This window comes from Fusarium verticillioides, chromosome 7, assembly GCF_000149555.1.
Source record: "Fusarium verticillioides 7600 chromosome 7, whole genome shotgun sequence".
NCBI classification, from domain to species: domain Eukaryota; kingdom Fungi; phylum Ascomycota; class Sordariomycetes; order Hypocreales; family Nectriaceae; genus Fusarium; species Fusarium verticillioides.
This window is the reverse complement of record NC_031681.1, coordinates 2,992,848-3,020,799: the sequence shown is the minus strand read 5'-3', so window position 1 is coordinate 3,020,799 and position 27,952 is coordinate 2,992,848. Positions and strand designations below refer to the sequence as shown.

Sequence of the window (27,952 nt, the reverse complement as noted above, 5' to 3'; positions counted from 1 at the left end):
TTACTGAAAAGAATTTCCCTCCTGCCTGATTAGCATAGGATTTGAAGCACCCTCTAGTAAGCATAGAATATCGCCTTCCCTTGCTCTTTTGACGCCGGCATGAAAATCTCGGGCGATCCGAGGCGAGAGAGTTTGGTAAGGTTTCGTATATTCCATAGTCACTTGAAAGTCCCGGTTGCGATTGCTCCTCGGTCCCACTGAAGTAACTTTGCCAACAATAGTCCCCAGGCCGCTAATCACAGCTGCCCGATTACCGTTGGATATCTTCACTGAGACTTTGGACCCGAGAAGGAACGCGATGAGTTTGAAGAAGAGGACGTCCCAAGAGATGTTATAGTTCGGCCTGAGCTCTGATGCCGATAATCCGTCAGTGCTCATTCCAAGCAGGGCAAAAACCTTGTCGAGTGGCTCACTAGCCTCATGGGCATGATACATGTCCATAAGTTCGCCAAGAGACCGTATGCCTAAAGTAATTAGACCTGAATCTGTCTTATTATACTTGGGACGAAAGATGGATCCTCTGATCAGGTATTCGACGGAGGAAACAAATTCGAACCCCTCACAGGCATCCATGTACGGCGCAAGTCCAAGACAGAAAGCATAGCCGTCAATCTGGGACGCGCCACAGACTAGAAGGACATGTTGCGCGGCGGCCACTTCCTGAAGTACCTATTTTTCTTTTGTATCAGTCACTGCCTTGCAAATAGTGTGCTAAATATTACCCAAACTCTTCGAAACCATGGTCTTTTGAGCAATGCAGCAATCGATTCAGGGATAATTTTGTCTTCTTCGGCCGGGATATAATGTCCCTCAGCAACCTTGCTGATCTTCTGCATGGCCACTTTACTATCAGGTGTTGCTTCTCCAAGCCAAACTATGACTTGTCGGGCTTTACAATAAACCTCTGCCATGATTCTGACTTGTTTTCCTCGCTCGGTTATGTTGCTCTGGTCGATACAGATCGCATCTACCCATAAGACCCGTTCAAAAAAGCTATCTCGTAGCTGTACAAGGGCACTATGGCAGTTGGCGGTAATGGGGAGTTCTTGATCATCGATTATGATTGACTTTTTGTTTTGAGAGGTACCCCAAGTGTAGGACAAGGCCTCGTAAAGGTGCATTGTCTGCATGCCTTGGGCCAAAGGATACTCGAATAGCTGACCCTGGAGTCGAGTTGATGGGTCTGGACTTGGCAGTAGGCGAAGTAACCGGATATTGTTATCCCCATTCAAGGCAGAGTACACATATTGGCTTTTGTCCATTTCTACTGGCAGTTATAAGAGTTCTACCGCGAAACGTATTGCTGAAGTGCTGAAAAGAGGGGAATTGGAGGAGCAATCAAGTATTGTAGGATTATATAATGGTGTCTGACTCGCATTAGCATTGATGAGCTGTTTTCTTGGAGGTGCGGCTGCCACGTCACACCTGCAGCCTGGTTTTTATTACCCCGCGATTATGTCACTTGTACCTTAGACCTCTATACTGCCCGGATTGACTCTTATAAGAGTGTTATTTTTAGTTGATAGTCCCCTCAGCGGATGGCTCACATCACGCGCCTCACACTTGTACCTTAGACCTCACTATTGGATCTCATCAGAAGGTATCCCGATATCGGGTTCTACTATATACGCTACTAAAGTGGTTACAGTTACGTTCCATCTTTGCTTTAGTACCTCAATTACTAGATATAGATATCAAACTACCTTGGTCACCCTGACTGAGAGCCTTAATCTCCTCCAGTTTATCGCGGGTTATAGTTTGTATTGCCGTTTTGTGCCTTAGATATTTATGCCTCTCACGGACTGCGGAACCACAGGATATTGTACTCCAATTCCTCTTCACCAAAGCCTAGCTCGCTTCCTCCTTTCAGTAATCACGATCCCCAGGAACTTGACGGCTAATTTTGCCCACAAACACAAACAGCGGCTGGCATCATGATTATTGATCATTCGTGCCAGGGCGCCGTCGCTTCGGTGTACCCACCAGATGTTACCTGCTTCCCATCTAGCTCTTCGCTCCAGTGGGTATAGCATCAAGCCAAAGAATCATTGAGTTAGCTATGTGATGACCAATATTGATTGAATGATGACCAATGTCTCTCTGATATTGCACGACTTCATTCTTTCAATGACCTTGAATTCTCAGGTTATACAAGAATCCTGGGAGCCTCTGTTTATTTTCTGCTAGTCACCTATCGTGCTAACCGTAACTGCATAGATAGCGTTCTCTCTCTATCCCTCAGCTCCTGCATTCTATCTAGTCGCTCTGATGCTTTATCAAGGAGATCAAGCAAAATTCCACAATAATAGTCATATTCCTTCTCGGCCGCGTCCTTTGTGGCTTGGTCGTAGGCCCCATAAACTATTGCCTGCTGCTCCAACTTCTTCTGCGTTATGTGCTGTGTATAATCGTTGGCAGCCTTGGTTTCGCTTTCCAGCCTCTCCTTTTCGTATCCGAGACAGGTTATCTGGTATTGGATCTCGGCTTTGGTTGACATGGTGTTCTTGTTTTAGTATAGTTGTTGGAGTTTTCTTGGATCTTGTGGGGACTTGGATTTGTATAAATGTCGGAAACCCAGTGATTGATCGGGCTTTTATACCTCAGTACGCGTTATTTGTCACTGACAATTATCGCCTAGTTGACCAGTCAGGGCCGGCATTTGCTTATTGGATACGGATGCTCTTCACGGCATCAAAGCGCGTTCGCCTGCCGGAACGTCATAGGACTTGCTGTTCACTGCAAGTGCTGAGATGTCATATCCTCGTAGCTCGATACTCGAGCATCATTCACAATATCCTCCGCCAGGGGCTTGGCGTCTAATCAATGTCCATGCTCACATGCTGTCAATCAGTGACGACAATCAACAGCAGGCATCAAGATCACTGTTTATATCCACCTAAGAGCAACCACCTTCCTCCTCTCTGCTTCCTCGTGATAACAAGAGAAAGACCCGAGAATCTAACCGCAACAATGAAAAGCCCCACGGGTTCTCACGCATTCCCTATATCGCTTTGTGAATCATTCTCACGACCTACGGGCAGTGAAGACCTCGAAAGCTTGTATTTCCTTGAAGAACTCTGTAGTCAGGCTCTCTGACCTTGCTGCCTCAACATTTCGACCTATCACCAAAGCGCCAGGCGCAAATCCCTTAACAACTCCCTCTCCCTATCTTTATACCTCTGTAACTTCTCAGTCCGCTGCTCTTACTGACTGCAGAGCCTTGTAACAGTCGCACGCAGTCGATCATGTTCCCTTTGTGCCGAATCTCTTTCGGCCTGGCTCTTGCCTCCGTTCATTATTCTCTGCGCCTCTCTCCTCTTCTGCATTAGGTCTTGTATCTCACAGCTGGTGGTATCGTGGTTGGTTTGCACCCACTCCATAGTTGCTCTGAACCTCTCAAGTTCTGCCTCGATCACCTCTTGGAGGGCATGATGTTGTAAATGTGCTGTCACGTGTTAGAGAGAGTCTGGTTAATGTTTACAATTCTTTGGATAAGCTACCTTGGGGGAAATGTTTGAGATACTGACCTCACGGTATATTTATAGTTTGGTCGCGTGCCATGTCACTGACCGGCATGTTAGGCTTTAGCATCACTCTCACTCACGCTTCATACCATGTAGCTATTGTAGAAACACAAGAAGTGAATTTACTGAGACACAAACTTCGTGAGTTGTAAGTTCTAGAAATTGGCCCGTGTTTGAAATCAAAATAATCATGCAGTCCATCAGGTTTAGTTTTTACGCAATCGCAGGGCCTGGTCCACACCGTGACTAAACGTAGAGTCAAGGCCAGTATTGTTAGTAAGTGACTGTAGCTAAATCAGAAATCAGACTCACCTACCATCTCATCTCATATAATGATTGGTATATAAATTGTCGTAATACAACTAATTCTTTTTCCATACGACTGCGTTTGCTCTATTCTCAGTTTTATTAAGGACCTCTAAGTAGTTCCATGTGCTAAATCCAATCGATAGCACATATTACGGAAGCTAAAAGTCTTGCCATCATGCATCATAACCTTACATCGAGTGATGAAGTTATCTCAATGCGAGGGATACTGAGGAGCTGAAGTGCCTCTAGTGCTCCTTTTCGATATTGTAATAACGTCATTAGGTCACTCATGCCATTGTTACTATTTGGCTTTACTAAGAGACATTTTCTCCGTTTATCAAGAAGGTAGTAAGGCGCACAAACATTACCAATGCATGGAGATGCTCAATTCTCTTGAGAAGTAGTACATAATGTACCACCAACTGTCTAATTCATTGATTGCAATTCTCCTTCAAGACGTGCACGCTTCGCATTCTTTATCGCCAAGGTTGTCCTCAGTTTGTCTCCTTTCATTTCAAGTTGTACCTCTTCACGGAGAAACTCCGCGCGTTGTTGTAGAGCCACGTGTTTCTCCTCATCTGCAAAGTTTGGGGAACTACCTATTGCGTTCGCAGCACGCCCTTTTGCCTGCAGCTGTAGTATTTCCCAATCTGCATCGTTTATGTCCTTTGTAATCATGCTGATTTCGACCTTGACGTCAGAAAGCTGCTTCTCGATGCGTGACCTAGTTAGAGGCATATTGTTGTAGATATATTTCGAGGTGGTAAAGTGGGTGTAGCTGCAGCTTTGTTCTTGATGTTATGTAGCTAGATTGCTTTGTAGGAGAGAGTTTGGTTACCTATCTTAGGGCGTCCTTTATAGCTTTCTGGCCTGGCACTTCACTGGCGTGCGAGGCGCCTGATATCAGCTATCAGATTTGAGGTCTCAGATTAGAAAAACAGTCTTTTAAACTCATTTCACTGCTTGGCTTGCCAGAATAACATCTGGCTCTCACAAACACTATCTACGGATCACCTATTGATATTATGCTGCAGGCTGAACAGGAGCAGCGAAGCGACATTTATACACTGGGCTTTTTGTGCTAATATAACCCCCCCAACCACAAGTAACTGCAGGGAATGGCTCATACTGGCTGCATCTGATGTTGAGAGCGGTCATCTTTAGTACTTTGCCTAATGTTTGTTCTGCGGATTCTTAACTACCGAGATGTCCAAGGTGCGTGATGCAGCTCATCAGCTATAGGGTCTATTAGCTCGAAGTAACACTCTCATCAATGCCAGTCCAGGCAGTATACCAACTACCCAATATAATTGCCCAAGTTAATCTGTGCGAGCCTATTTGATGGTGATACTTCTGACACATTGTGTTGTTCTTGCTGAGGAGGAAAGCCTAAACTGGCAGGTCAAGGTTGGAGGATATTGAGTCACAAGGTGGCTAAAGATCGGCTATAACAAAGCTATTGCAACAAAGTGCTACTGAGCAACAATTGGGACACTCATGCCCTAATTCTACCCTGCTTCATGAGTGCACGCTTCCTACACCTTATTCCTTTATCCATTAAAAAGAAGTCTTAGATGCGAATGGAGTAAAATCAAGGTCTGTGCTGCTTGTATTTACCTAAGCCCTAACCTTCTAAGGAGCAGTAAATCCTATACCATAGCAAAAGCCCTTAGAACATCTCAAAGGCCTATTACGCTCGTAGTTCTCTCTCAAGCCTTGTCTCCTTGTCCCTCAGCCTCTCCAAATCCCTTCTGGTCCTGCTTTGCTGAGCTTGTAGATCGCACTCCTTGTTGAGAAATTCCGAATATTGCTGTTTAGCCACGGCGATCCGGTCATGCGGATAGTTTCCCTGTATTATAGCTAGGGCAGCAGCCTTTTGTGCCTGCACCTGGATTATTGCCCACTTTGAGTCGTTTATCTCCTTCTCGGCGAAGGATATATCGCTTCGAGTGCGAACGAGCTCCAAGGCAATATCTGTCTTTGTAGGCATCCTGTTGTCACTTGTCGATATTCTATAAAGTAGTTGAAATGCTTTTGTTCTTTGGTTGGATTTCTGTGAAGGAGATAGTTTGCATACCGAGATTGGGACCTTTTTATAACCTGCTGATGTTGCATTTCACTGACTGATTTCAAGGATCAGATATGGCTTGCATAAGCACGGTTCAGATCAATCGTTGGTGTCATGGTACACTTATTTGAATCAGTGAATCTATTGCTCCGGACTCTGTTCCTTGTGCTAGTATGGTTCTCGGCCACAAGCATCGGTGACCGACTACCTTATATCTAGCTTACATATGAGACATTGTATCATGATTAACTGAGTTACGAACTTTGCGCGTTACATACCCATGGTCAATGTGACGTTATTTTATAGCCATTGTAGGATTAGAGGGCGTAACTACCAAGATGATTGAGTGTAGTGTCAGGTTCAATGCCTCTAGCGAGTTCTAGCGGATGAAGAAAGTATATTGGATTCACTGTTTGCCTAAAGGTGTCGTGAAGGCATTTATGTATCCATGTCCTCTCACCTCATTTAGGCTCTCAGCCACCAGTCTCAATTACAAGTATCTATACATGAATTGTCACAGTTCACTGAGTCTCGTTTACTCCACACAATGATCAATTCTAAATATGAGCAGTTCTAATTAACTCAATACCTCTCTGGTAACCTGAACCTTTCCTGTGTGTTATAAAGCACTGGCCAGACTCAAGTAGAGGACTGCTTCTGTATATCGTTTCTGCATGTCATTAACCAAGAGAGAAATACCATACTACATTACTTCACTCAGTAAAAAGGGAGTCTGCGGATGCAAGAGTTTCGATTCAAAGTCTATTCCGTATACAGTATTCCGAAGTGCAGCCTCTCGCAACGGTACTGCTCATGATACTGCAAGTGAAACGCTTTGACAGACCTCAATCGCCTAGACTGCCGATTGGTACTGTTCTTCGAGCTTTCTTTGATTCTTCTGCTGTGTCGCCAGACGCCCCTCGGCCCTTTTCCTGTCGCTGATTAGGTCATTTTCCTTGTTGCAAGCCTCTTCATGATTCCTTTGAGCCGCGACTCTCTCGTCAGGCGGATATTTCCCAGTTACTATCACCCGAAACCCAAGCTTTTGCCATCCAGCTTCGTCTATCTGTTCCTTCAACTGTTCGATCTCTTTCTCAGTGTCTTTGATAATCTTTTTGACACTGTCAAGCTCTTCCTTGATCGCTTTCTTAGTACCCTTAGTTACGGGTGGCGCCATGTTGGTATGGTTGTACTGGCAATTGTTGCGGTATTTTTGAGTGTATTGGATTGAAGGTTAGCTCGGAGAATAGCTCGTGTGACTGCTTGTGAGACCGTTGTATGATTGCTTGTAAGACAGCTCAGAGTGCGTGCCTACACCAGCTATTATAGTCTGCTTGACCTTCAATTTACTGATTCACATAGCCAACTCAAACGGGGCTCTTGTTGTGACTCTCTGTCAGGAAACTCGGATTCATAGCCACCATGAGTCTTCAGATAGTGAACAAGACTGGACTGGGGTGCCACTCTGCTGTTGGGCGACGTGAATAAGTAACCCGCAACTGGAAACCATCGCGAATAGCTTCAAGACTCTTAGGGAGCGAAACGAGGTGTTACCGTGATCACCACGTTACTATGGCTGGTGACGCAGGATGGTTTGCAAGTGATGCACTATCGCATTGCTCACTTTGTCAATTTGCCAGAGTCCTTGACTCGTGATGCACAGCGATGGTTTCTGGTCTTGAATCAGGGTTATCTCAAAACACTCTGATCCGCGTATCAGTACATTTCTCATGAGTCCCATCGCACAAAACGCCATGTTGCTGAGCCAGGGTTCTGCTGAGACGATTTGTTATGGCGCTGCTTTTGAGCAGGTTATTCTACATCACATTGACCACGACCAAGCAGAGTCAAATGTTCAAGTCAACCTTGCTGTGACGTTCTGATAGACCACTCACTACATCCTCTAGACGCAGCTCCAATCTGGATTAGCGTATCGGACACCTCGTGTTTCCCGAAAAGCCCGCTCCAGAATCGGCAATCCCTCTCGCACCATCAGCCGCCATCATTCCAACCCCATAAACGTTTCCAAAACAGGCACATCTAGCTCCAAGCTAGTCAAGCCGTGACATCATGCTCCACGCTCCGTGAGGTCCGTGATTTGCCAGTTGCTAATTATAGAGAATTCACTTCGCATGCTACACGGTAGATCGGCACTTTGAGGCTTGGAATCACGAGAATTAACGCCACTAGCCTCCGTAGCTTGGATTTTTAGCTGGGACTGTTGCCATCAACGTTGCATTTTGGATCTAGGTTTCCTTTGTTGGTCATGTTTTCAGTTAGCATTACGGCAGTTAGTGTCGCGGGATGAGAGCGCATTATTGCTTTAGCAGCTTTGAGTTCGTAATTTCACCTATTGCTACGGTGCAGGGATGGTGTTATGTCTATCCTCCTCACGGGGACAGCGAGGACCACTGATATTAGTCCGTAGATCCGCAACGTAGTTTTTTATTTTAGTTTATGTCGTATCGGGCTTTAATGTCAGTTCGTAACGTCGATCTGTGGATCATGCGAGTGCGAGGGTCGCCACGGTAGTTGATGCATTTAATAACTGGTCCATCCCTTTTGTTTCATCTCATTCCATTCATCCTTCCATCACCCTTCCATTCTCTCAATCACTCACCATGCATTTTAATACACTGCAATGTTTGGTCATTGGCCTCATCGCCAATGCTGCGCAATCATTAGCTGTCCCGACGAAACGAGAGGCTGTGAATAGCTGTCTCACCCAAGCTAAAGTCCCAGTCGACACCAAGGGCACTCAAACATGGACCGAAGACGGCACCGCTTACAATCTTCGTCTTCAATTCGAACCCGTCGCCATTGCAGTCCCCACGACCGTAGCCCAAATCTCCGCCGCTGTTGCTTGTGGTTCAAAACACGGCGTCGCAGTCAATGCCAAGAGCGGAGGCCACAGTTATACATCCCTTGGTTTCGGTGGCGAAGACGGTCATCTCATGATTGAGCTAGATCGCTTATACAGCGTCAAACTAGCCAAAGATGGAACCGCAAAGATTCAACCTGGTGCTAGACTCGGTCATGTCGCTACTGAGCTCTGGAACCAGGGAAAGCGAGCTCTGTCGCATGGAACTTGTCCTGGTGTTGGTATCGGTGGTCACGCCCTGCACGGCGGCTATGGCATGGTCGCGCGCAAATACGGTCTCACGCTGGACTTGATGAAGGGCGCTACAGTAGTTCTTCCCACCGGAAAAGTGGTTCACTGCTCCAAGACCGAGAACTCGGATCTTTTCTGGGCCATCCGCGGCGCTGGTGCTTCATTCGGTGTCGTCGCCGAGCTCGAGTTCGACACCTTCGCTGCTCCAGAACAAATTACTTACTTCGATATTGGTGGTTTGAACTGGAACCAACAAACAGCTCCTCAGAATCTGCTCGATTTCCAGGAGTTTGGAAAGACAATGCCTGCGGAGATTACTATGCAGATGGCCATTTCCAAGAACGGATATAGTGTTGATGGTGCTTATGTTGGTACGGAGGCTGAGCTCAAGAAGGCTCTTCAGCCGCTGCTTACCAAGTTCAATGTTCAAGTCAGCGCGACGACTGTGGATTGGATTCAGCTTGTTACTCACTATGCTGGCGCCAATGTCGATGTCAACCCTACCAGTGCTTCATACGATGCTGTAAGTCTATCTTCTCTCCTCTAATGGTGATTATTTGCTAACACGTCACAGCATGACAACTTCTATGCCAGCAGTCTTCAAGCACCTGAGCTCACTCTTGCTCAATTCAAGTCCTTCGTCGACTACATCTCCACCACTGGCCAGAGCAGCAGTCACTCGTGGTGGTTGCAGATGGACATCTCTGGCGGCAAATACTCCGCCATCTCCAAGCACAAGTCCACCGACACAGCTTACGTTCATCGCGACGCGCTTCTTCTCTTTCAATTCTATGACAGCGTTGCTCAGAACCAGAAGTATCCCTCTGACGGCTTTAACTTGATCAAGGGTCTGCGACAGAGTATCTCCAATACCTTGAAAGAGGGTACTTGGGGTATGTATGTCAATTACCCTGACTCGCAGCTCAAGGGTGATAGAGCGACGGAGATGTACTGGGGTAGCAACCTTGCTAAGCTGGAGTCGATTAAGGCGAAGTACGACCCTAAGAACATCTTCCGCAACCCTCAGTCAATTAAGCCCAAGGCTTAAAACACTTTGTACAAAGATTGTAAATTTTCGTTATACATAGACTTATCATTTAGCGGGTTTTATTAGTTTAACCTTTTAGATTTGTTGTTTATGCAAGACGGGTCCCGGGTAGGATTTAATTTTAGACAGTTTTTCTAATTAACTCTTAAATAATTGTGCCAAGTCATTCATTTCCGCTTCTCATATTACAAGCAACTCACTAAGTAGAGTTCTTTGATATCTTGAACCTGGCACAACTTTCTCCTAAGGTATACGCCTTCAGCGTCGTTCCGACAACAGTAATAACTTGATTGAGTTCCATGGCTAGACATTAGATCTAACGGACTAACAGAACATCACTATACGACCCTTTGTAGTTAAGATCTAAGAGAACTAAACGCTGCTAATCGAATTCAATTTCCCTCCCATTGTCCTCTCGTGAGTTGAGGCATAAATAAACATCACTCGGTAACGACAACAACGTTGATAGAACCAACAGTGTAGGTTGTCACAGCTCTAACTCACTTTGAGTTAGTTCCCCTCTGATTGACTTATGTGATTGGCTCAGTAGCTAGTTTACCGTATGACTTACCCACCGGCTGCCTAACTGTGCCCGAAATAACGGGTCCAGTTTGAACCAACACCTCGCTACCAGTTACTTTAAATTGTCTTCCCCCCTTTCACGATCACCTCACTCAACAATGACCATTTTCTTACCAATTCACTACAGAAAAGCAAATCATCACCATAATGTCGGGTATCAGCGAGCGCATGCTGCAGCTGAACATGGCTCTGACCCAAAACGGGACACCAGCCACGCCTCATCTCCGTCAAGCGCGGATCAAACGGAAAAACAGCCCTACAGACATCAGCCACTTAGTATTTGGTCCACAACCCGGGAAGAAGCATCAATTGTGGATCACAGATCGTATCATGGAACCTCAGACAATTCCTCACTTCTTTGAGTTTCTCATGAATGGCGAATTACCCGGGGATCGCAAAACATCTCGTCCTTTGCTTACTGTCGAAGAGGTCAAGAACTTGACTAGGCCTGCTTCGGAGTGGGCTCCTGCTCCACTTCATCGACAAGCGAGATCGACTGGGGAGTGGATTGGGATCAGAATTGGTTCGTATGAAGACAGTTCGAGACTCTGGCCTATTGCGAAAGAGCTTCATGCTATGAAGTCGAGGCTTTGGGAGGGAGTGCCGCCGATATCTGAGAGGCGATGGCAAGAGTTGGGGCTTGATCATCCCGATAGATTCCGCGAAGCTTGTCGTTACTTTGTCGCGGTTATCAATGTCTTTATTTACCTGAACACCAAGCGCACCAAGGCGGCTCTGCGAAAGACATATAACTTGATCTGGGACCATCTCAGTGTGTTTGAGAAGGCAATTAACGCAAAGAGGAAAGCGGAAGCAGAGGATGGCGTTTATGAGCACGTGTCAGTAACTGGTCTCTGGTACGAGTTCATCAGAGCGCAATACGATTCTATTTGTGAGAATGCCCACCATTGGATCATCGAGCACATTGATCGTATACGAGAGTCGATTGTACAAGAACTCGCGCTGCATCAACCAGATCACCCGGATCACTATAGCGATAAACAATGGGAGCTCACAAACAAGCTCCACGACCTTGCCGAAAACACCTCTCAGGCTGATTACACCATCATGATGCCCACAGACGGGTACAAAGGCGATAGTCTTCCAGTCAAAGAAGACGATTGTCTTACAGAAGCCCATGGCGGAGGCTTCCGCACAGAAGCGATCAGCTGGTCAGCAAATCTATCATGGCGAGCGTCCGACTACACCAAGCGAGTCAGATATCTTGACCGGAAGGAGATGTATAGCCATCTGGAGCACGAGGACATGAGACCACTTCGGGGCTCGGGGAGGATTACTGATCCAGCGGGTATGGTTATCTCGGCCATTAGTCAGATTGACGCCCAGACTATGGCTAGAGAAGAACTACGAGGGCTCCCGAATTATCCGGACTTTGTGCCGTGGATTGAGTATTCTCGGAGAAGGTCGAATAAAGGTCTGGGCTTCGTGGCGTATAGGTTGTGTCATGGGTATAGTCCCGAGAAGTGGGATACGTTCAAGGCCAAGTTTGAGGCTGATATTTCTGATTGGGGACGAGGGACGGTTGGTATCAATGATATACGTAAGGCGTGCAAGATCCATTGGATTGATGGTAAAGAGAAGGATATTGCGGATGATGATATTGAAGCTGCAAAGAAGTAAGTTCAATGATCAAGACAAGGGAAAAAGCTAACAGCCATGCAGACATTTCGAAACCCTTTCAGATCATTCAGTACACGATCGCGTGTTCCTCGTCATCGATGAATCAACCATGAAATCATATCTCGAACCAGAACCCGGCAAAGAGAAATTCGTCCTCGCCGTTGACGCAAACTACAAACCAACAAACGAAGAGAACGTCGAGTCACCAGGCTACAAGGGCACTTTGCGCATACTGGGTAGTCTCCTTTGGGATGAGCTCGGCGCATTATTGGTCATGCAAAGCGCATTTCTCGAGAATCTCTGGCCGATGGCAATGCATGATGCAGAGGGTATCTATCGCGGCATTAGGGTTACGTCTGTGCTCAAGTTCTCATCTTATCAAGAAAATTTGAACTGGAGGCTTGCGAGTGAGATGATTCCCAAGTTGGTAGCTTTTAGAAGGAGACTTGAGTTTAGATCAAGGAGGTAGATTGACAGTACAAATAGCTGATAACCAAGTTGTTGTTTCTCTGGTTATTAATGCCTGCCAGCCTTTTTGGCAGCTGCCCGAGCTCGCGTGATCTGCTTCTTCCAAGCAAAACACTGATTGCACGCTGCATGTTCTGGTCAGAATCCTATTTTTCTCTGCAGGTAATAGCTGCGACTTACTCCCGCTGTGATGTTTGTTGCAGACATACACGCCATCGCTGTTGCGAGAGGCATCTGGAGATTCGATTGCATCGCGATCTATAGTGTCAAACTACAACGCGAGTAAGGTTTGTGAATAACTATTTTTTTTATTAGGAGGAAAGGAAAGGTTGGCTTACTCCGTAAAAAGCGTCGTTCTCCTCGCGTAAATCGGCGCTACAGTCATCACACTGTGCAGAAGATATTTAGATTTTGCCAGGTTATGAGGGGGATGGGGCACTGACGATCTCTGCGAGATGTGGTTCGCAGAAAACTGCATCGTTGATCTCAACAGTAGCGGCCATAGTGAGGTTAATGACAGAATGGAGGGATTGAGTGTAGAAGAAATTAAGATGAATGAAACTTTCGGAATGGAGAAAAGGTCTTGTCTTATAAAGTGATGCATTTCGGGGTCACGTCAGTGGCGGGGGAGATCTGCGAGACACTACTGCAGCATTCGTGCTTTGACCGCAGCTGAAAGATGGCATTGCCCAATAGTGAGGGCCAGAGCTAAAGGTCAAGTCTTAGTGATCGGCATCAACATTGTTGTAGCGAGACTATTGGTTGGAATTATGATCTAATTGACTAGAATCCTGGAACTCAGCTGCCAAAGTCAGACATTCTTTTCGTCTAATGAAATGGACATAGGTTTATGATAAGGCGCCAAGGTTGAGGGGTACAAAGACGCGGACCTCAACACAAAGGCAAAGAGCAAAGTAATACATTGTAGCCCATGCTCAGGAAAGAGATCAAGAACAATTGAAATGGAAATGCGAACCAATCTCTCACGCAATGGTGATACGTCGTTAAGACAAGTATAACAAACCAAGGTATATCAATGAAAAATAGACAATGTAAATAACGACTGACCAAGTTAGATCGAATCCATCTTGATAGTTAATATAAACAAACACCTCTCATGAACCAGTGTTACCTTTGATTTGCCTGCCTCCAAGTCTGTGCGAATCGAGAACAGGCGTGGATCGACATCCTGACGAGGAATCCACAATACTCTCCTAGAACCCTTCATGAGCCACGCTTCGGTTTTAGAGTAGGATAGTCTGAGGTAACGCGGATCCCAGTGATATTCTGCGTCCACTGTTGGTATATCCTTGGAACTACCGCCCTCAGAGTCCTGAGAACTATCATTATGAGAACCGAGTTCCATGTCGCATCCGAGAACGCCAAAACCCGTATCGAGTAGCTTAGGGGTCAGAAAGTTCAAAATTGGAGGGGTGTCATTCAGAAGGTAACTCCGAATCCAGGTGCCATCTTTCGCGTTTCCAATGGCTATAAAGCTCTGGTTCGAAGCCCGTGCAGAGATCGCAAGTATATCACTAGAAGAGAGCGAAATGTCCGAAACTTCTATGAGACTAAAACGATCGGATTGTAGAACTTTTAAGTCAAAGCACTTGGTTTTCTTTCCGCTCATGATGTCCCATATCACTAATTCCTGAGAAAAAGGTTCGCGCCCAGCGATTCGGCCGTCGGCTGTAATGGTTGATATGGGCTCATAAAGATTCATTGGATTAGATACCTTCCGCAAGCATTTGCCTGTCTTAAGATCCCAAAACTTGATGCTATTACTGCAAGATATGATCTGATCTTGTCCCCAAAACTGAATGATCAAATCGTAATCCGTAACGTGTTTAAAAGCCAGGTGAAGGTGCTTTCCAATCCGTCGCTCGCGGTAGTAGAGGCCTCTATCGTGGTCGAAATTAAAAATATCAATGGCACCACGGTCGGTGAGGACGGCAAAGTAGTCATCTTGACCAAATGCTAGTGACTCAAATCTGTAATACAACCTCCGGAGCGAGTTTTGAAGTGTCTGGGGGAGATGGAGAAATCTGCCATCGACTGCTATGCTCAACATGTCGAAGTTTCCGTTATCACTGATGACAGCGACCTTACCCCTTGGAGATGTGATAAGTCCCTTGAATACACTGGCAGACTGTTGGGTCGTAGGTTCTGAATGGCTCAGGATTGTGTCTAGGCTCCAGATCTTGAGAGTGTGGTTTTCAAGCCCAAGCGAAGCAAGTTGACAATTCTTCCCATAGCGTATTACGGTAGCAGGATCGCCGTGTAGATGCGCTATCATTCTCTTCGCTTCGGTATCCCATATTTCGATGCCGAAGTCGCCACAAATGGCTACTGAATTGTCTCCTACCCATGTTGCATCATATACATCCTTTTGCTGGTCGAATCGCCCAATCTTCTGCACGGTTATGGATGACCCCCACGAGTACAATAGGAACTCTTCGCTGTTTTGGAACACAGCACAGCATGTCCGATCACAGCTAATCGTGACAACGTCAAAAAACCTTCCCATGCGCGCCAGCGACATTAGCTTGGATATTCGCTGTCTCGCATCAAGACCCCAAATGGAGATATCGGCATCTCCAAGAATCAAGAGAGCCTGTGGATGAGAAGGTGTATGTATCCAAGCAATGTATTTAACATTGGACCGTGGATTCATAAGGCAGCTGTCAATTTTTGTTTCAGTTGCTATATTCCAAATATCGACGTCGTTGAAGTCTGATGCTAATGCAAGTAATTGTCCGTCTGGAGAGACCGATAGAGACCTTGGAATGCTAATTCTATGAACTGGAAAAGATTTACTGCATTCCCCATTAGGCAGACGCAAGACGGAGATTTTCGGTACATCTCCTGGGTCGCTAGATAATATGACTAATGAATCTCCACTTGGATGGAATGTAAACCCGTGCAGGTATCCTCCAGGAGTATCAGTCGACTTGATAAGCTCACCGGTGGAAGCGTCAATCAAGAGTATACTGTGGTCGCTATTACGTGTTGCGACCTGCCCACCATCAGGTGAAAATTCAATCATGAGCGAGTTCCCGTGGGGATAATTTTCTATACCCGGAATAGTATGGAGGCAGGCGTCCCAATGTTGGAAGTCGGGGGAGAATACGTCTATAGATTTGCTGATTTCTTGACTAAAACATCCCTTTATCTTGCTGAGTTGGGGAGTGAATATCAAAGCCGAGTCATAGAGTTGAAGTGGTGAAGCATCCATAATGGCTCTGTGCGTGGAAGCGAACCGTACAGCGTCTTGGACCAGAAGCCTTAACTCTTCAGAAACTCTGCCTCCCTGTAGCAGTGTTAATCGCCGATTTAATAGTAACGGGATATCACTACCTACCAACTTATCTTCCAGTCTCTGCATTGCCTTAACTGCCTCTGAGGTACAACGCAAAAGACTCATAGCCTCAAGCCAGTAGAGGTACTTCGTCTCAACGAATTTGGTTATTATATCATAACACAAGCTGTTTTGGTGTCGATTGTCGGTCAGAAGCCATGCACAGAAGTGATCAACCCAGTAGACACAAGCATATCCAGCAATAGTTAGAGGAGCACTGGGCAAAATATCCATCTCATCGATCAAGACACAACTGTCTTTGAATCCACAGAGATTTCGATGAAGCCGATTGTGCATGGCCTTCATGCTGCAGTTGAAGATGGAGTAATGTTGTTGCCCTATACTTGCAGGTAAGACCTTGGGTGTATTGCGCAAGAAGTCATTGACCGACTGATGAACAGTGTAGACTCTATGCTCTCTGATGGTCAAGAGAGAGCCACAAGATGTAACGAGGTTTGATAGAACTTTTTCGTCTTCAACCCACTCGGTAAGGGTTTCGTCAGCCGCGGCTAGCTCCTGAAGACTCAGGGGTCTTATAGCAACAGCAATCACGGCAAGGATAGCTCTACACCAGTGCATATCTCGCTCTTTGATGTCGCATACCATCCTTGCGTAAAGCTCGTTTAGCCCAGCTGGGAAGCGTTTTAGGATGTTGGAAACGTGGTAGTTATTAACACCGGGCTTTTCCAGTTCTTGAAATACCAAAGCAACCCAAAGAAATGTGTCATTAGCGTTGTCAAGAAGATGGTTGCGAATCTGGACTCGAGCAGACTCATCGTAAGTTGAATTGAGCTGGTCAACCTTGCGATTAACGAATCGAAGGACTGCATTGGAGATTGAAGCGTGGTTGAGTTCCAGGTGTAATCGAACTTGGCTTTGTGTTCCATCAAGCTGTGATTCTATGTCAGGCCAATTGCGGCTGGAGATGATCCATTTGGCTTTGCTTGAAACTGAACACTGGCTAATGAAGCCAATAAGCTTCTCGCGACCTTCTGTGCACTCGTCCAAAGCATCAACGATGATAATAAAATCCGCAGATACCCTATCCTCGAGGATCGCAGTAAGAATTCTGGATAACGCTTGCCAAGCGTTGTGGTTACTGAACACGCTTTTACCAGCTTGGTCGTATTCCTTGCGAACGTAGGAGATTAAAGCCGGTCGCTTGCAAACGATGGACCAAATAAGACCGCGAAGCACATACGATGCGGTTCGCAGAAGAGGTTGTGTCGCTTGGCAGAAGAAGTAAAAGATACCAGCGTCTGACGCTTCCTCTAGCTCTGTGATAAGCCCAGCTAGAAGCATCGTCTTGCCTTTTCCGGGGTCGCCTCTGATCCAGAGTAAATGTTGTTCTGGATCGGAGCGCCATTGCAAGAAATTGTCATTGTATATGATCCATCTGTAACAATCTTTGAGCAGACCGCCTTTATCGGCTTCTATGCGTTTCTTATCGGCAACAGGGTCCGTTATATAGAGATCTTCAAGACATGAGGCCTTTCTTCCCTATATATCTATCAGATTACACATGAACGCAGCTAAATGACGCAGAGCCCATCTGCGGAGATTACTCACATCTGTATCGTAGAGATTATTGATCTGCTGGGCAATTTCAATATGGCCGGCATTTACAGTCTTCTGTATGTGTATTCCGTCGCTCATCGCGATGGCCAGATGTTGTATATGGCTAGAGAATGAAGCCTGCGAGAACGAGAGAGAATGAGAATGCACGTAAGCAACGCCTCAAATGTACCAGTTTCTTTTTATTGGGTTCCAATCACATCTGGCACATGATCTGACCCTGGCGCCAATTCTTAAAAGTCCTATACTCTAGCCACGTCACACCTGCATTTCACCCAACTTGCCTTTTCCTAACTTGGTTTGCTGCATGTGGGATGGAGCGCGATGGAGGGGGCATTGGCCAACCAAGACCTCTCATCCACATCCTTGCCATCTTTCAGTGACGCCACGGCGCTAACTGATACTCCGAACAGTGGGCAGACCTGTCACAGATAAGCCTGCCCTGGCAGCCTGGCAAGGCATTTTGCGGGCTCAATCAGATACCTGCACTCTCTGCACAATATCATTATATATAGATACACTGTATACTAGTTGCACAAATGGAGATTACTTGTAAGCAACCTGCAGTAGGTGTCATCTGAGCAATTTGCGTCACCCATCGGTTTTTAAAACCGCATACAGAAGAAGTCTTGCAGACGTTGAACATTTTTCTTTAGTAATCTACTAAGGATTAGACTTGCATATCTTCCGTCGACATCCATCTAGACCCAAAGTATAGTCAGGCTGCAGGTATCTTTGTGATGGCACAATATGGGTTGCTAGAAGTATACAATGGAGAAAACGCGCAAGCTGAGTAGGTTTGCCTGTCCCCATGTCACTCAATATACATACTTACACGAAGTTATCTAGCATTGTCTTTTTACATGGATTACGGGGAGATAGAGAGAAGACGTGGACAAAGAATGGAGTCGTCTGGCCTAAAGATCTGTTGCCCGATGATATTCCAGCATCTCGCATCTTTCTCTTTGGTTATGACACCAACATCACACGTTCTGACCAGTCGGGTACCACCAACACTGAGATCCATAGTGATGCCGAAGACGTGTGCGCGAAACTGGCAGCAGAGCGATTAAGCACACAAACCGTCAGTGACCAGCCGAATCCTGATGTTTGCTATCCCGGATCGAACTGCTAACACTTGGACGTGTGATAGGTCGACAGACCAATTATCTTCGTTGCTCACAGCCTCGGCGGCCTAGTAGCTGCGCAGATCCTGGTTCACGGGGAGCATAAACCTGAGAATTCATCAGAAGCATCGATTGCCAAGAATATCCGCGGGATGGTATTCTTGGGAACACCGTTCCGAGGATCCTCAGTGGCGAGGCCCGCTGAAGTTGTTCGCAGAGTTCTTGGTCTTTTCAGGATCGACACACAGCAGCAGACTTTGAAGCTTCTTGGTGTTGACTCTGAGCGTCTAGATGAGCTCACGAGAGCATTTCCGCAAGTTCTAAATAAGCGCAGATCCTCCAAAGACATCGAGGATAGGATCGAAGCATTTTTCTTCTACGAGACCCTGAAGACAAGATTCGGTATAGGATCGGTTCAGGTACAGTGCATCGTCCCAGCTCGTAGATAGGTGCTAATATGGACATGTTGAGATCGTTGAAACTGAGTCCGCCAAACTTCAAGGATGTGGTGATGCGGCGCCTATTCGCGCTGATCATATTGGTATCTGCAAGTTTGAGACGAAGGACTCTGATGGCTATGCTGCTGTTGTGGCGGCAATTCGGAAAACCATGATACCACCTGGTGCATTCCCATCACATGTGAGAACTGCTTGAGCTAGTTGGTGCGATAACTCAGATGCTAATCAGCATTGCAGGGCGGCGACCGGATCATCAATATACTTGGGAAAGCTGTAAATGTTGCCAACGACAGCATCAGTATTGGCAGTCAAGTGAACTACCTCTAGTGGGCCGTGGGCCGCCTTTATATTATCTAGGTGAAGGGATATACATGGGGCCCAGATGAAACCACGAGCCACGCTTTCAATATTACGAAGTCTGGGGCATCAGAATCTTCATACACCCACCTGTGAATCGGAAGGTTGAAATCCTCCAGAATCCAAACACACCCTTGTCATCCAGGACCAGTAGTCTCTCTCCCTTACTTAATAGTCACCCAAGGACAAGAGAAACCTTCTGAAGATCTAAGCTTTCCCAAGCTGCTGCTATCACTTCCCCACTTGCAACTCGATATGCAATACCATCCTTCCACTCAACCTAGAGCATAAGGTAAAGATCCCCCTCAAAGATCGGTAGTCGCGTCTCCTAATGTTACCACGTCATATAACATCTTTTCAATCTGCACACCGCGACTATATCAACCTGTAACCCTGCCTCATTTCCATTCACATTCTCTGGGAACCGACCCCTTGTTTGCTTGTTAGGCAGGTGAAGTTTTCCGACATACTTTCCAAGTCTATCGCAAAGCTTTGCTTCGTTGTCCCACAGAAATTATAGCTTATCGGAGTCTTGCTGATATCCTGACAGTCTGGCTTGGACTGTTTCACAGAACAGATTTGGGGTTTGCTCTGGCATGAAGGGAGGTGTCGATTCCTGGATCTCGCTGACGGGGAAAGGGTAGTACCACTGCGAAAGTCTCCCATAGGGCCCAAGCATAGATTCATGGTCGAAGAGATATTTGCTGCAGCCATCGGGGTAGGGGCAGGGCTCATTTTGTGGTGCTGGTACACGCTTCCATCCCGGTGGCAAGGGCGTGGTAAAATCCTTATACCTCTTACGTTTCTCGAACCAAGTCGATCTAATTCTCCGCCTTTTCTCCTGTGGAGCTGTGGGCGACCTACCTGTGTACCACTCAGTGATAGGAAATGCTTCTTCAACATAGTCCTCTTCGGAGATGTTATTGCTGTCAACCCGAATTCTTGTCTGGCTACGGGTATAGACAGAGCCTTTCCAACCTAGCCACGACCAAGATGGAAGATCCGAATATTCAAAACGACTTTCGAGAGGTCTGCTTGATGCGATGCGGTGTTGCAGCCCTTTTGTCCCATATGCTCGCCAACAGAGACCGTGCTCGAAGAATATCTCTGGAATCCCATAAAGAAAGCCACCTTCGAAGGAACGACTGAATACTGGTAGTAAACTCCACAGGGCTGGGAGAGCATCTTCCTCATATCTCAAAGACCGTTGATTGTATTCGGCAAAGTAACGGCGAAGGGATGTGTCATCAGGGAACCCTGCCATTACAACATACGACTGAGGATGTAGTTCATCATCAATCTCAGTAAACAACGTCAGCTCTTCATGCCAGAGACTACAAGAGCATAACCAGTGGACCTCGTGGTCATAAAAGATGATCTTTCTCTTGGCCGTCGCGTATTCTTGACAGGTCCACCCTCTCTGATATTAAGTCCCAAGCAGAGCTGGAAAGAAGATCATCTCGTCCAGGTAAGCGGTGTACCGAAGAATCAGTTTCTCGTCCCCGAAAGAATCACATTCTGGATCAACCCTCGGGGGTCGGATATGCCCTTGAGATCAGATATCCCCGATCCAGAGTCACCATCTGTGGCAATGATGGTGACAATTACATTGGCGTAGACGGCCCCCATCGACTTCGACTGTTCGGAAGCAGCCTTGAGATCGTATTGAGTGGCACAGAGCGCATCAGCCCATAGGTACCGTTCGTCAATGGCTGTGGTTAGATACATGGCATGACGAATGATGGGGGACGCAAAGTCGGAGAACTCGGGAGTGGCAAAGCGAAAGGCATTTATAACTCTTTGAAGGCAGGTAAAGTAATCACCGGTGGACTATGGCTACCATAGGTGTAGCTTATGGCGAAGTAGTCAACGGGTTTGTTGCCTGGGACAATGCATTGCTTTTGCACGTCGACCAGCCAAGCAGGGCGAGTAGGCCATACCTTCAGAGGGTTTTCGCAGTTAGTGCCATAGGAAGTGATGCACCTATGTTTCCATTTATTACTAGTCTCAACATCAGTCCAGTCTGTATCGAGGATACGCCTATTGCCTGGATGTCTGGGCACATCATCTTTCTTCGCCAACAAGAAACTCCAATGATTGTCAACTTTATTCAATAACTGACTGCCTGCAATACTGGAGCCTTTTCTTGGTTTTTGAAATCCAGCGATGCTAATATCATTGAAACTTTCGTCGTGGGGTCCTTGAGAGACACCATAATCATTGAACCTCTCCAATAGGACTTTGTGGTTGGGGCACGTGGTTGAAAGGGCTTCTTCGGAAGATCCAAGATTTATCTCAGACGCGGATTCGGGGTCTGAGAACTGGAGCCAGATAGCCTTGCAGGTGGGACACCCGAATGCCCATTGCGGAGTGCTATCTGTCGAGGTTGTAGTCATGGTCTAGCTAGTAAGCATAAAGAAAATAATAAGGAGAATTGATCTAAATCCGCATCCTAACGTGGTGAATTGCTGTGCCGCTCTCGAAGATCAACTATCATATGATTTGATGAGGGGTAACTGGATATGCATAGTAAGCACAGGTAAGCTGCTCCCGCTTTTCTGTCAGCCCGCATGCTCTACCCAGGCTTGCAGATCGTTCTGTAGACGGGCGGATAATGGGGCTGAATCGTACAAGGTGCAACCTATATACACGCCGGAAGTCGATTGCCGCCTATAAGGCTCTTAGCTTGTCCTCAAAGACTCAGCCCCCCTAGACGCCATGTCCAGGGGCTTAATGCATAGCGGCGCAGCAGGTGGTGCCTGACCTGCTTGAGTGGCTGGTTGGCTCATGAATTATGCAAATGCTGTTTATGTGCATACTAGGCTGAGTGTGACTGGAACTTGACTTTTAGCGTTTGCTAGAGCACTCTAGGCACCAGCCTGAGCCTGATGCAACCGGGCGTGAAGGACGTGATGGAAATTCATGCAGGCTGCTGGCGCGTCCGATAAAGCTGGACACTGCCGCTTCCTCGTAGTCGGCTTGGGAAAGCTAAGGTCACTGGCCAACTTCCTTCCGTCAAAGGAGCATTATGGACAGAAACGAAGACCCAAGTCAGTCTATCTCCGAGCACCCCATAATCAACTCCCATCGGGTAAATGGTGCTACCAATGGAAGCCGGCTCGATCATGAAGCCCCCCTCCCTTCTCTGCCGAACCTGCCACCTCGGGCAATGTTACAAGACCCCTGGCCTGGTTTCTTGAGCCAGGACACAATGTCTGCACGAAATAAGCCTAGGACAGGCCGCCAACGTTCTTATCCTTCGGCAGGGTATACCGACAAGAGAGCTAGAGATCTATCCCTATCGCGACAGCCTGAGGACATGGACACTGTTGAAAAAAGCGAGGCACTTATAGACCCGGAGGCGAAGTCGTTTTTCAATGGCATCGCCCACCAAACGCCCTGCGTTTTCCTCTGTTTAGGCTCACCAGAGAACTGTCGAGTTGTTCAGGTACAGGTCAGGGACGATGACGAAGAGGAGAAGGTTTTTAATGCCATGAAGGAGAGCTGGTCCGAGAATAGAAAGTGGATGCCATTTCGCAAGGTCACTGGGGTCCAAGAGGTGACTGTAAGTGAGCCGTGAAGCTTTCAAATTTTGTTAGTAGAAAGCAGCTAATAGCCATTACAGTTTCGATTTATTGGGCAACAAGGAAGCGAAAAGTCAGACAATCCTACCCTTGTCGGGATATATGAGCCGTTAGACACCATGCAGTTGCACAAAAGCCTTCGAGATGAGCTAGAAGCCGCCAAAGAGGCAGCGAGCCTCTGGCAAAGTCCAGATATATTTGACATGTGTCGACAGGAGTACACAAGTGGCGAATGGCAACATATTGCAGACTGTCCTAGTCATTGGCATTCTTATCGCGGCTGCGACATTGAAAAGTTTGAACGCGTACAGCACCACCTGCGCAGCCTTTCTCTCAAGCCGGCACTTACCATAGCGTTTCACAATCCCTCGCTAGCCAAAGGCCAGCGACTGTTGGATGGTCTGCAACAAGGCCCTGGGCTTTATTCAGCTAGGTAGAAGCAACTGGCGCCCCGGCTAGCTAAGATCAGGAATGTTCTAACTGTGGTCCTAGGGACATGCTACGGAATCTATATTGGCACAATCCAAGAATTGGCAATGTCGAATTCAATGGCTACAATATCATCGAGGGATGGGATGAGAGTAAATGCATGGCTGCAGTAATACTCGTGGTGATGTCGAGCATTGGATCTACTGCCATTTTCCGAATAGTTTTCGGAGACTGGCCAACTGCAATCGCTGCTAGCACTTTAGGATTAACGGCATTAGCTTTCACTGTTCCGTGGATGTCACGATGGTCTATGTTTTGAGGACTAGCAGGTTAAGCAAGTAGTTGCTTCGAAAGGGGAGCCTATTTAGTATAGGATTGATAGCCTCGTGTGGCCAATGGATCTTGGGAGTATACCTCTTCTCAAACCCCAGCTTGCCTCCGTCTTTCCAGATGTTCTATGGTGCTGTTCTATGATAATGGTTACTAATATCAATTCAATTCACACTATATAGGGTAAGTCGTACATCGGACACGTAGCAATTGGTTAGTTATTATGGTACAATGTCTGAGTTGTTATCTAGATGTGTTATTTGCAGTTGAGATTTGTGGCTGTGAGCTTATTCCGGCAGAAAGAACCTAGTACATTGGACTCCACCGGCGGTATAAAAAATAAAGCTCTTTGAAACTTGACTTAGCCATTTCCACATTAGTCTCAAAGTAAGCATCCACAAATAGACCGTCTATAACCTGAAGCCCATTCTTGATTGGGGCAAGGGGCGGTTTCTACCATCTGGAGATGTATAGAGACAGCGGCCAATCAATTAAATACTCATAACAAAAGGGGATATGTCTTGCAGACTTTATGGTGCGATGAATCTCTCTGGGTTAGGTTCTACCGAGCCTCCTCTGTCTGAGAAGTATTCATCTGGATACCAACGGGGAATCTGCAGAAGAAAGGACGAATTGATGTCAATCCAGATGATGATCCGACGCAACAGTCCATCTAGACCAAGTGAGTTCAGACCTTGTCGTTGTTTAACCATATCGCACAACCCCTGCATGTGTATCTGATATGATTCGACTCCTCCATGCATCGCCTCGAAGCTTGCCATCTTCGCAACAGCTCCAATAAGGGCGTCGCTTGTATCATCCCGTGTAGCCATCAATGCATTGATTGAAGAGATTGCCTGGAGCCTAAGCTTCAGAATATGGTTTGGCGAGATGGGGGTACCAGAGACTGATGACCTGTTGGCCGCAGAGAGTAAGAGAATGGTTTGGAAAGGTGCTGCTTGAGATAGAACCAGCGGGAACCAGCTTGTGCGGAGAAGACCTTTATTTCCGGGTTGGTCTAGTTCTGGAATGTCCACAGCCATATGCACGAGATCTGCGGCAGCCTATTAGCCTGTCTGAGAATTTACAACAACCAACGACACTCACAGTGATCCACGAGCTCAGGGACCTGCGGGTTCCAAGGACCAGGATATGTTCTGAAGGGATCGACCCGGCCACCACCGAGCTGCCTTTCAACAGGCGGTAGCTGCAGGTATAATTGATCGGGATCTTGGCTGATACATTCAAAAACAATTTTCTGTTCCTTGTCCCGTTTCCGTCGTACCTTGGCGTAGCCGGGTTTCGTATAAGCTTTCCAGCCCCGCCTTGAAACATGTGACCGGACACTCGAATCCGCTTTCAGCAAATCAGGCTGATCGGCGATGACGAATTTAAAGTCCGAGGGCCGTTGAGGGGTGCACTGGAATACTGTAAAGCGAGACATGTGTGTGATGAGCAAATGATGAGGTGCGATAGAGGTCAACGATGTATGGGAGAAAGTGGTGAAAGCTAACGTCAGGGGGAACCTAGACCTAAATAGGGAAATGCATTATGGCTCACTAGTGTGTGTTAAGGTTTAGAGCTCAGCTGCCCAGTGGCATGACAGGTGCTGATCAATACGCCATATGTTTTAGTGTCAAAGCGGCACTGCGGCTGGAAGGTCAGCATCCATAGCCTGCGCTATCTAGAGGTACCTCAATCTTCCCGTAATATACTTGCAATGGAGAGTATCTTTGATACCAATAATGCGCTTGGGTCTCGTTTTTACAGAAACTTGTACTGAGCTTCCGGATCTACAACGGGATTTCAAGGGAGCGCTATACTCAATTTCGTAAATGCATATGCTCAGCAAGTGCTGTTATCTTCTTACGTTGATGGAGATCGGCACTCAAACCGCATTGCTTATATATATGCATCCCCTTACTTCCAACGGACAATACAGAAGGCCTTCTCTTACCTACAATTCACAGCCTACAACTGCTCCCAAAGTCTTTAAAATGTCTCTCGAAGGAAAAGTCGTCCTCATCACAGGCGGAGCCAAGAACCTCGGCGCAGAAATTGCGCTGTCCCTAGCCAGCGTTGGCGCTAACTTGGCCTTGCACTACAACTCACCTTCTACTAAGGACAATGCCGACGCTTTGGCAAAGACAATCAGCCAGTCATTCCCCCAGGTGAAACATGCGTTCTATCAAGGCGATCTTACCACCAAAGCAGCAGTTGACAAACTCTTCGAGTCGGTGCTCAAGGATTTTGGCAAGGTTGATATTGTCATCAACACAATTGGCAAGGTTCTCAAGAAACCTATCGCTGAGATCTCCGAGGCAGAGTACGACAGCATGTTTGAGTAAGTGGCACCGCTGAAACTCCAAGGTGATCTTTTACTAACCAAGACTACAGCGTCAACTCGAAGTCAGCTTTCCTGATTCTCCAAGCTGGCGCAAAGCATGTCGAAGACGGCGGAAAGATCATCACCATCGTCACCGCCCTTCTCGCTGCCTTCACCGGCTTCTACACCTCATATGCCGGATCCAAAGCGCCCGTTGAGCACTTCACCCGTGGCGTTGCCAAAGAGCTCATGGGACGCCGGATCAGCGTTAATGCTGTCGCGCCTGGACCGATGGATACACGTAAGTGGCCCTGCTAGTTGTTAGGCAATGTACTGATAATGATATGCGATATAGCTTTCTTCTATCCTCAGAGCTGATGATGCTGTCGCTTCCACAGAGTCAGCGCTGGAGGGTCGATGAACGGATGTTAAGGATATTGCTCCCCTGTAAAATTCCCTGTTACTGAGGGGGGATGGATTACGGGCCAGACTATCTTTGCTAATGGCGGTTATACCACTCGCTGAGCACTTGATGCCTGTTGATACTGTATCTAAATTGAAACAAAGTTATTGACCGTTTTTTGTACCATTCTTAGGCTAAAGTCGACATTCCTATTCGGGAAATTCTGTTTACACGCATGTTTTATCCACTCGTTACAGCCAAGAACACTGAAACATGGCTGGTGCTCCTCTTTGGTGCGGTGATTAGATGCCTCATGTTGCATATACTAGGGTCAAGGTCTTAACAAGTGTTTCGCACCGAATTCCGCCAAGCACCTACCAATCAATGAAACGCAAGTTGAGTGCCAACTTGAACTGATGGTTTGGTGACATCTATATAAATTCGTTGACTCCCGCATCCGAGTACACACATTTCTTCTCAACACCTCTTCTTCTCCTGGCTGGTCCACAACTACTTTCAATCCCGCATCATCCTATTCTTCCAAGACCGCAGCACTCAAGACTCATATCTTTCAACATGCTCGCCAACACCTTCTGCCTCATTGCTTTCGCCGCCACTGTCGCCATGGCTGCGCCCCAGCTTAACCGAGATCCCAATAACAACGGCGACCGAACGGCTCAAATGGCGCGCGTCAAGGATCTTCGCAACAAGGGCCTCACGTGTAATAAGGCTGCTCAGGAAACTTTTGTATGCTCTGATGGCCTAGGTGGCGACTGGTCAGTATATCTACGCGCGTGCTGTACTGTGTATTTGAGGTCGATAACTGATTCCATTTCGAGTAGTTTTATTAACATCTTCGGTGAAGGAAATTGCTTGATTTAGATAGGTATATCTGTAGCAGAAGTCGTCCTGTTTCGATATTCGAGATGCCTTCAAAAATAGAGAGCTCAGTCTCGATCCACCATTTGCAGCATGTCTTTTGATGATATCTTCAATATGCCCTTCCATTACTGGTTCTGGTGGGTCCTTGTACGATTCTTGTATCAGCCTAATCGCATGACCTTTCAGATACCATAAATTATGTGGCCATTCCCGGCCCACTGAGAGCCTGACATGAAATAGGGGCCTCTATTTTAAGCAAATAACTACTACATCCACCGTCTTTTATCACGTCTGCGTTAACAGGTGTTCTATCTCTACTCGACCTTTCTCCCAGTTACTCAGGATCAAGTCCCTTTGTCTCGGAGTCAATG

The 27,952-nt window shown here is 46.8% G+C and overlaps 15 protein-coding genes across 15 annotated transcripts; 6 read left to right on the top strand and 9 right to left on the bottom strand.

The window, feature by feature from the left end:
* Window positions 1-1,262, bottom strand: FVEG_17085 (hypothetical protein; the record flags this gene model as incomplete). The annotated part of the gene is made up of 2 exons (XM_018906352.1): window positions 1-669; window positions 723-1,262. The coding sequence occupies 2 exons, from the start codon at window positions 1,260-1,262 to the stop codon at window positions 1-3; spliced, it is 1,209 nt and encodes a 402-aa protein (XP_018759457.1).
* Window positions 1,263-2,191: 929 nt separating this feature from the next.
* Window positions 2,192-2,497, bottom strand: FVEG_17084 (hypothetical protein; the record flags this gene model as incomplete). Its single annotated transcript, XM_018906351.1, has 1 exon — window positions 2,192-2,497. The coding sequence occupies one exon, from the start codon at window positions 2,495-2,497 to the stop codon at window positions 2,192-2,194; it is 306 nt and encodes a 101-aa protein (XP_018759456.1).
* Window positions 2,498-5,523: 3,026 nt separating this feature from the next.
* FVEG_11733 (hypothetical protein) lies at window positions 5,524-5,823 on the bottom strand (the record flags this gene model as incomplete). Its single annotated transcript, XM_018901053.1, has 1 exon — window positions 5,524-5,823. One exon carries the CDS (start codon window positions 5,821-5,823, stop codon window positions 5,524-5,526), a length of 300 nt encoding a protein of 99 aa, XP_018759455.1.
* Window positions 5,824-6,754: 931 nt separating this feature from the next.
* Window positions 6,755-7,078, bottom strand: FVEG_11732 (hypothetical protein; the record flags this gene model as incomplete). Its single annotated transcript, XM_018901052.1, has 1 exon — window positions 6,755-7,078. One exon carries the CDS (start codon window positions 7,076-7,078, stop codon window positions 6,755-6,757), a length of 324 nt encoding a protein of 107 aa, XP_018759454.1.
* A 1,300-nt stretch (window positions 7,079-8,378) lies between these two features.
* FVEG_11731 (hypothetical protein) lies at window positions 8,379-10,237 on the top strand. The gene is made up of 2 exons (XM_018901051.1): window positions 8,379-9,536; window positions 9,588-10,237. Exons 1-2 carry the CDS (start codon window positions 8,523-8,525, stop codon window positions 10,059-10,061), a joined length of 1,488 nt encoding a protein of 495 aa, XP_018759453.1. The 5' UTR covers window positions 8,379-8,522; the 3' UTR covers window positions 10,062-10,237.
* Window positions 10,238-10,723: 486 nt separating this feature from the next.
* Window positions 10,724-12,890, top strand: FVEG_11730 (hypothetical protein). The gene is made up of 2 exons (XM_018901050.1): window positions 10,724-12,280; window positions 12,327-12,890. Exons 1-2 carry the CDS (start codon window positions 10,791-10,793, stop codon window positions 12,751-12,753), a joined length of 1,917 nt encoding a protein of 638 aa, XP_018759452.1. The 5' UTR covers window positions 10,724-10,790; the 3' UTR covers window positions 12,754-12,890.
* On the bottom strand, window positions 12,801-13,255 carry FVEG_17083 (hypothetical protein; the record flags this gene model as incomplete). The annotated part of the gene is made up of 4 exons (XM_018906350.1): window positions 12,801-12,877; window positions 12,933-13,023; window positions 13,091-13,141; window positions 13,196-13,255. The coding sequence occupies 4 exons, from the start codon at window positions 13,253-13,255 to the stop codon at window positions 12,801-12,803; spliced, it is 279 nt and encodes a 92-aa protein (XP_018759451.1).
* Window positions 13,256-13,824: 569 nt separating this feature from the next.
* On the bottom strand, window positions 13,825-17,766 carry FVEG_11729 (hypothetical protein; the record flags this gene model as incomplete). The annotated part of the gene is made up of 3 exons (XM_018901049.1): window positions 13,825-16,062; window positions 16,114-17,610; window positions 17,680-17,766. 3 exons carry the CDS (start codon window positions 17,764-17,766, stop codon window positions 13,825-13,827), a joined length of 3,822 nt encoding a protein of 1,273 aa, XP_018759450.1.
* A 416-nt stretch (window positions 17,767-18,182) lies between these two features.
* FVEG_11728 (hypothetical protein) lies at window positions 18,183-19,919 on the top strand. The gene is made up of 5 exons (XM_018901048.1): window positions 18,183-18,478; window positions 18,535-18,769; window positions 18,839-19,231; window positions 19,284-19,451; window positions 19,508-19,919. Exons 1-5 carry the CDS (start codon window positions 18,426-18,428, stop codon window positions 19,595-19,597), a joined length of 939 nt encoding a protein of 312 aa, XP_018759449.1. The 5' UTR covers window positions 18,183-18,425; the 3' UTR covers window positions 19,598-19,919.
* A 222-nt stretch (window positions 19,920-20,141) lies between these two features.
* Window positions 20,142-20,891, bottom strand: FVEG_17082 (hypothetical protein; the record flags this gene model as incomplete). The annotated part of the gene is made up of 1 exon (XM_018906349.1): window positions 20,142-20,891. One exon carries the CDS (start codon window positions 20,889-20,891, stop codon window positions 20,142-20,144), a length of 750 nt encoding a protein of 249 aa, XP_018759448.1.
* Window positions 20,892-21,115: 224 nt separating this feature from the next.
* Window positions 21,116-22,023, bottom strand: FVEG_17081 (hypothetical protein; the record flags this gene model as incomplete). Its single annotated transcript, XM_018906348.1, has 2 exons — window positions 21,116-21,457; window positions 21,568-22,023. 2 exons carry the CDS (start codon window positions 22,021-22,023, stop codon window positions 21,116-21,118), a joined length of 798 nt encoding a protein of 265 aa, XP_018759447.1.
* Window positions 22,024-22,672: 649 nt separating this feature from the next.
* On the top strand, window positions 22,673-23,959 carry FVEG_11726 (hypothetical protein; the record flags this gene model as incomplete). Its single annotated transcript, XM_018901047.1, has 3 exons — window positions 22,673-23,192; window positions 23,253-23,644; window positions 23,704-23,959. Exons 1-3 carry the CDS (start codon window positions 22,797-22,799, stop codon window positions 23,957-23,959), a joined length of 1,044 nt encoding a protein of 347 aa, XP_018759446.1. The 5' UTR covers window positions 22,673-22,796.
* A 156-nt stretch (window positions 23,960-24,115) lies between these two features.
* FVEG_11725 (hypothetical protein) lies at window positions 24,116-25,460 on the bottom strand. Its single transcript, XM_018901046.1, has 2 exons — window positions 25,078-25,460; window positions 24,116-25,024 (listed from the first exon to the last, which is right to left on the bottom strand). Exons 1-2 carry the CDS (start codon window positions 25,412-25,414, stop codon window positions 24,501-24,503), a joined length of 861 nt encoding a protein of 286 aa, XP_018759445.1. The 5' UTR covers window positions 25,415-25,460; the 3' UTR covers window positions 24,116-24,500.
* Window positions 25,461-25,822: 362 nt separating this feature from the next.
* On the top strand, window positions 25,823-26,981 carry FVEG_11724 (alcohol dehydrogenase). The gene is made up of 3 exons (XM_018901045.1): window positions 25,823-26,314; window positions 26,368-26,597; window positions 26,652-26,981. The coding sequence occupies exons 1-3, from the start codon at window positions 25,845-25,847 to the stop codon at window positions 26,672-26,674; spliced, it is 723 nt and encodes a 240-aa protein (XP_018759444.1). The 5' UTR covers window positions 25,823-25,844; the 3' UTR covers window positions 26,675-26,981.
* Window positions 26,982-27,275: 294 nt separating this feature from the next.
* On the top strand, window positions 27,276-27,576 carry FVEG_17080 (hypothetical protein; the record flags this gene model as incomplete). Its single annotated transcript, XM_018906347.1, has 2 exons — window positions 27,276-27,479; window positions 27,565-27,576. 2 exons carry the CDS (start codon window positions 27,276-27,278, stop codon window positions 27,574-27,576), a joined length of 216 nt encoding a protein of 71 aa, XP_018759443.1.
* Between the last annotated feature and the right edge of the window lie 376 nt (window positions 27,577-27,952).

Excerpts from the sequence above, each read along its gene's own strand:
- FVEG_11725 (XM_018901046.1), bottom strand. The coding sequence starts at position 25,414 with ATGTCTCGCTTTACAGTATTCCAGTGCACCCCTCAACGGCCCTCGGAC. Across the intron at positions 25,025-25,077 it reads CCCTGAGCTCGTGGATCACT|ATCTCGTGCATATGGCTGTG; the intron begins GTGAGTGTCGTT and ends AGGCTGCCGCAG.
- FVEG_11730 (XM_018901050.1), top strand. The coding sequence starts at position 10,791 with ATGTCGGGTATCAGCGAGCGCATGCTGCAGCTGAACATGGCTCTGACC. Across the intron at positions 12,281-12,326 it reads GATATTGAAGCTGCAAAGAA|ACATTTCGAAACCCTTTCAG; the intron begins GTAAGTTCAATG and ends ACAGCCATGCAG.
- FVEG_11724 (XM_018901045.1), top strand. The coding sequence starts at position 25,845 with ATGGAGATCGGCACTCAAACCGCATTGCTTATATATATGCATCCCCTT. Across the intron at positions 26,315-26,367 it reads GAGTACGACAGCATGTTTGA|CGTCAACTCGAAGTCAGCTT; the intron begins GTAAGTGGCACC and ends CCAAGACTACAG. Across the intron at positions 26,598-26,651 it reads GCCTGGACCGATGGATACAC|CTTTCTTCTATCCTCAGAGC; the intron begins GTAAGTGGCCCT and ends TATGCGATATAG.
- FVEG_11728 (XM_018901048.1), top strand. The coding sequence starts at position 18,426 with ATGGCACAATATGGGTTGCTAGAAGTATACAATGGAGAAAACGCGCAA. Across the intron at positions 18,479-18,534 it reads GGAGAAAACGCGCAAGCTGA|CATTGTCTTTTTACATGGAT; the intron begins GTAGGTTTGCCT and ends GAAGTTATCTAG. Across the intron at positions 19,452-19,507 it reads CTGGTGCATTCCCATCACAT|GGCGGCGACCGGATCATCAA; the intron begins GTGAGAACTGCT and ends TCAGCATTGCAG.
- FVEG_11731 (XM_018901051.1), top strand. The coding sequence starts at position 8,523 with ATGCATTTTAATACACTGCAATGTTTGGTCATTGGCCTCATCGCCAAT. Across the intron at positions 9,537-9,587 it reads CCAGTGCTTCATACGATGCT|CATGACAACTTCTATGCCAG; the intron begins GTAAGTCTATCT and ends AACACGTCACAG.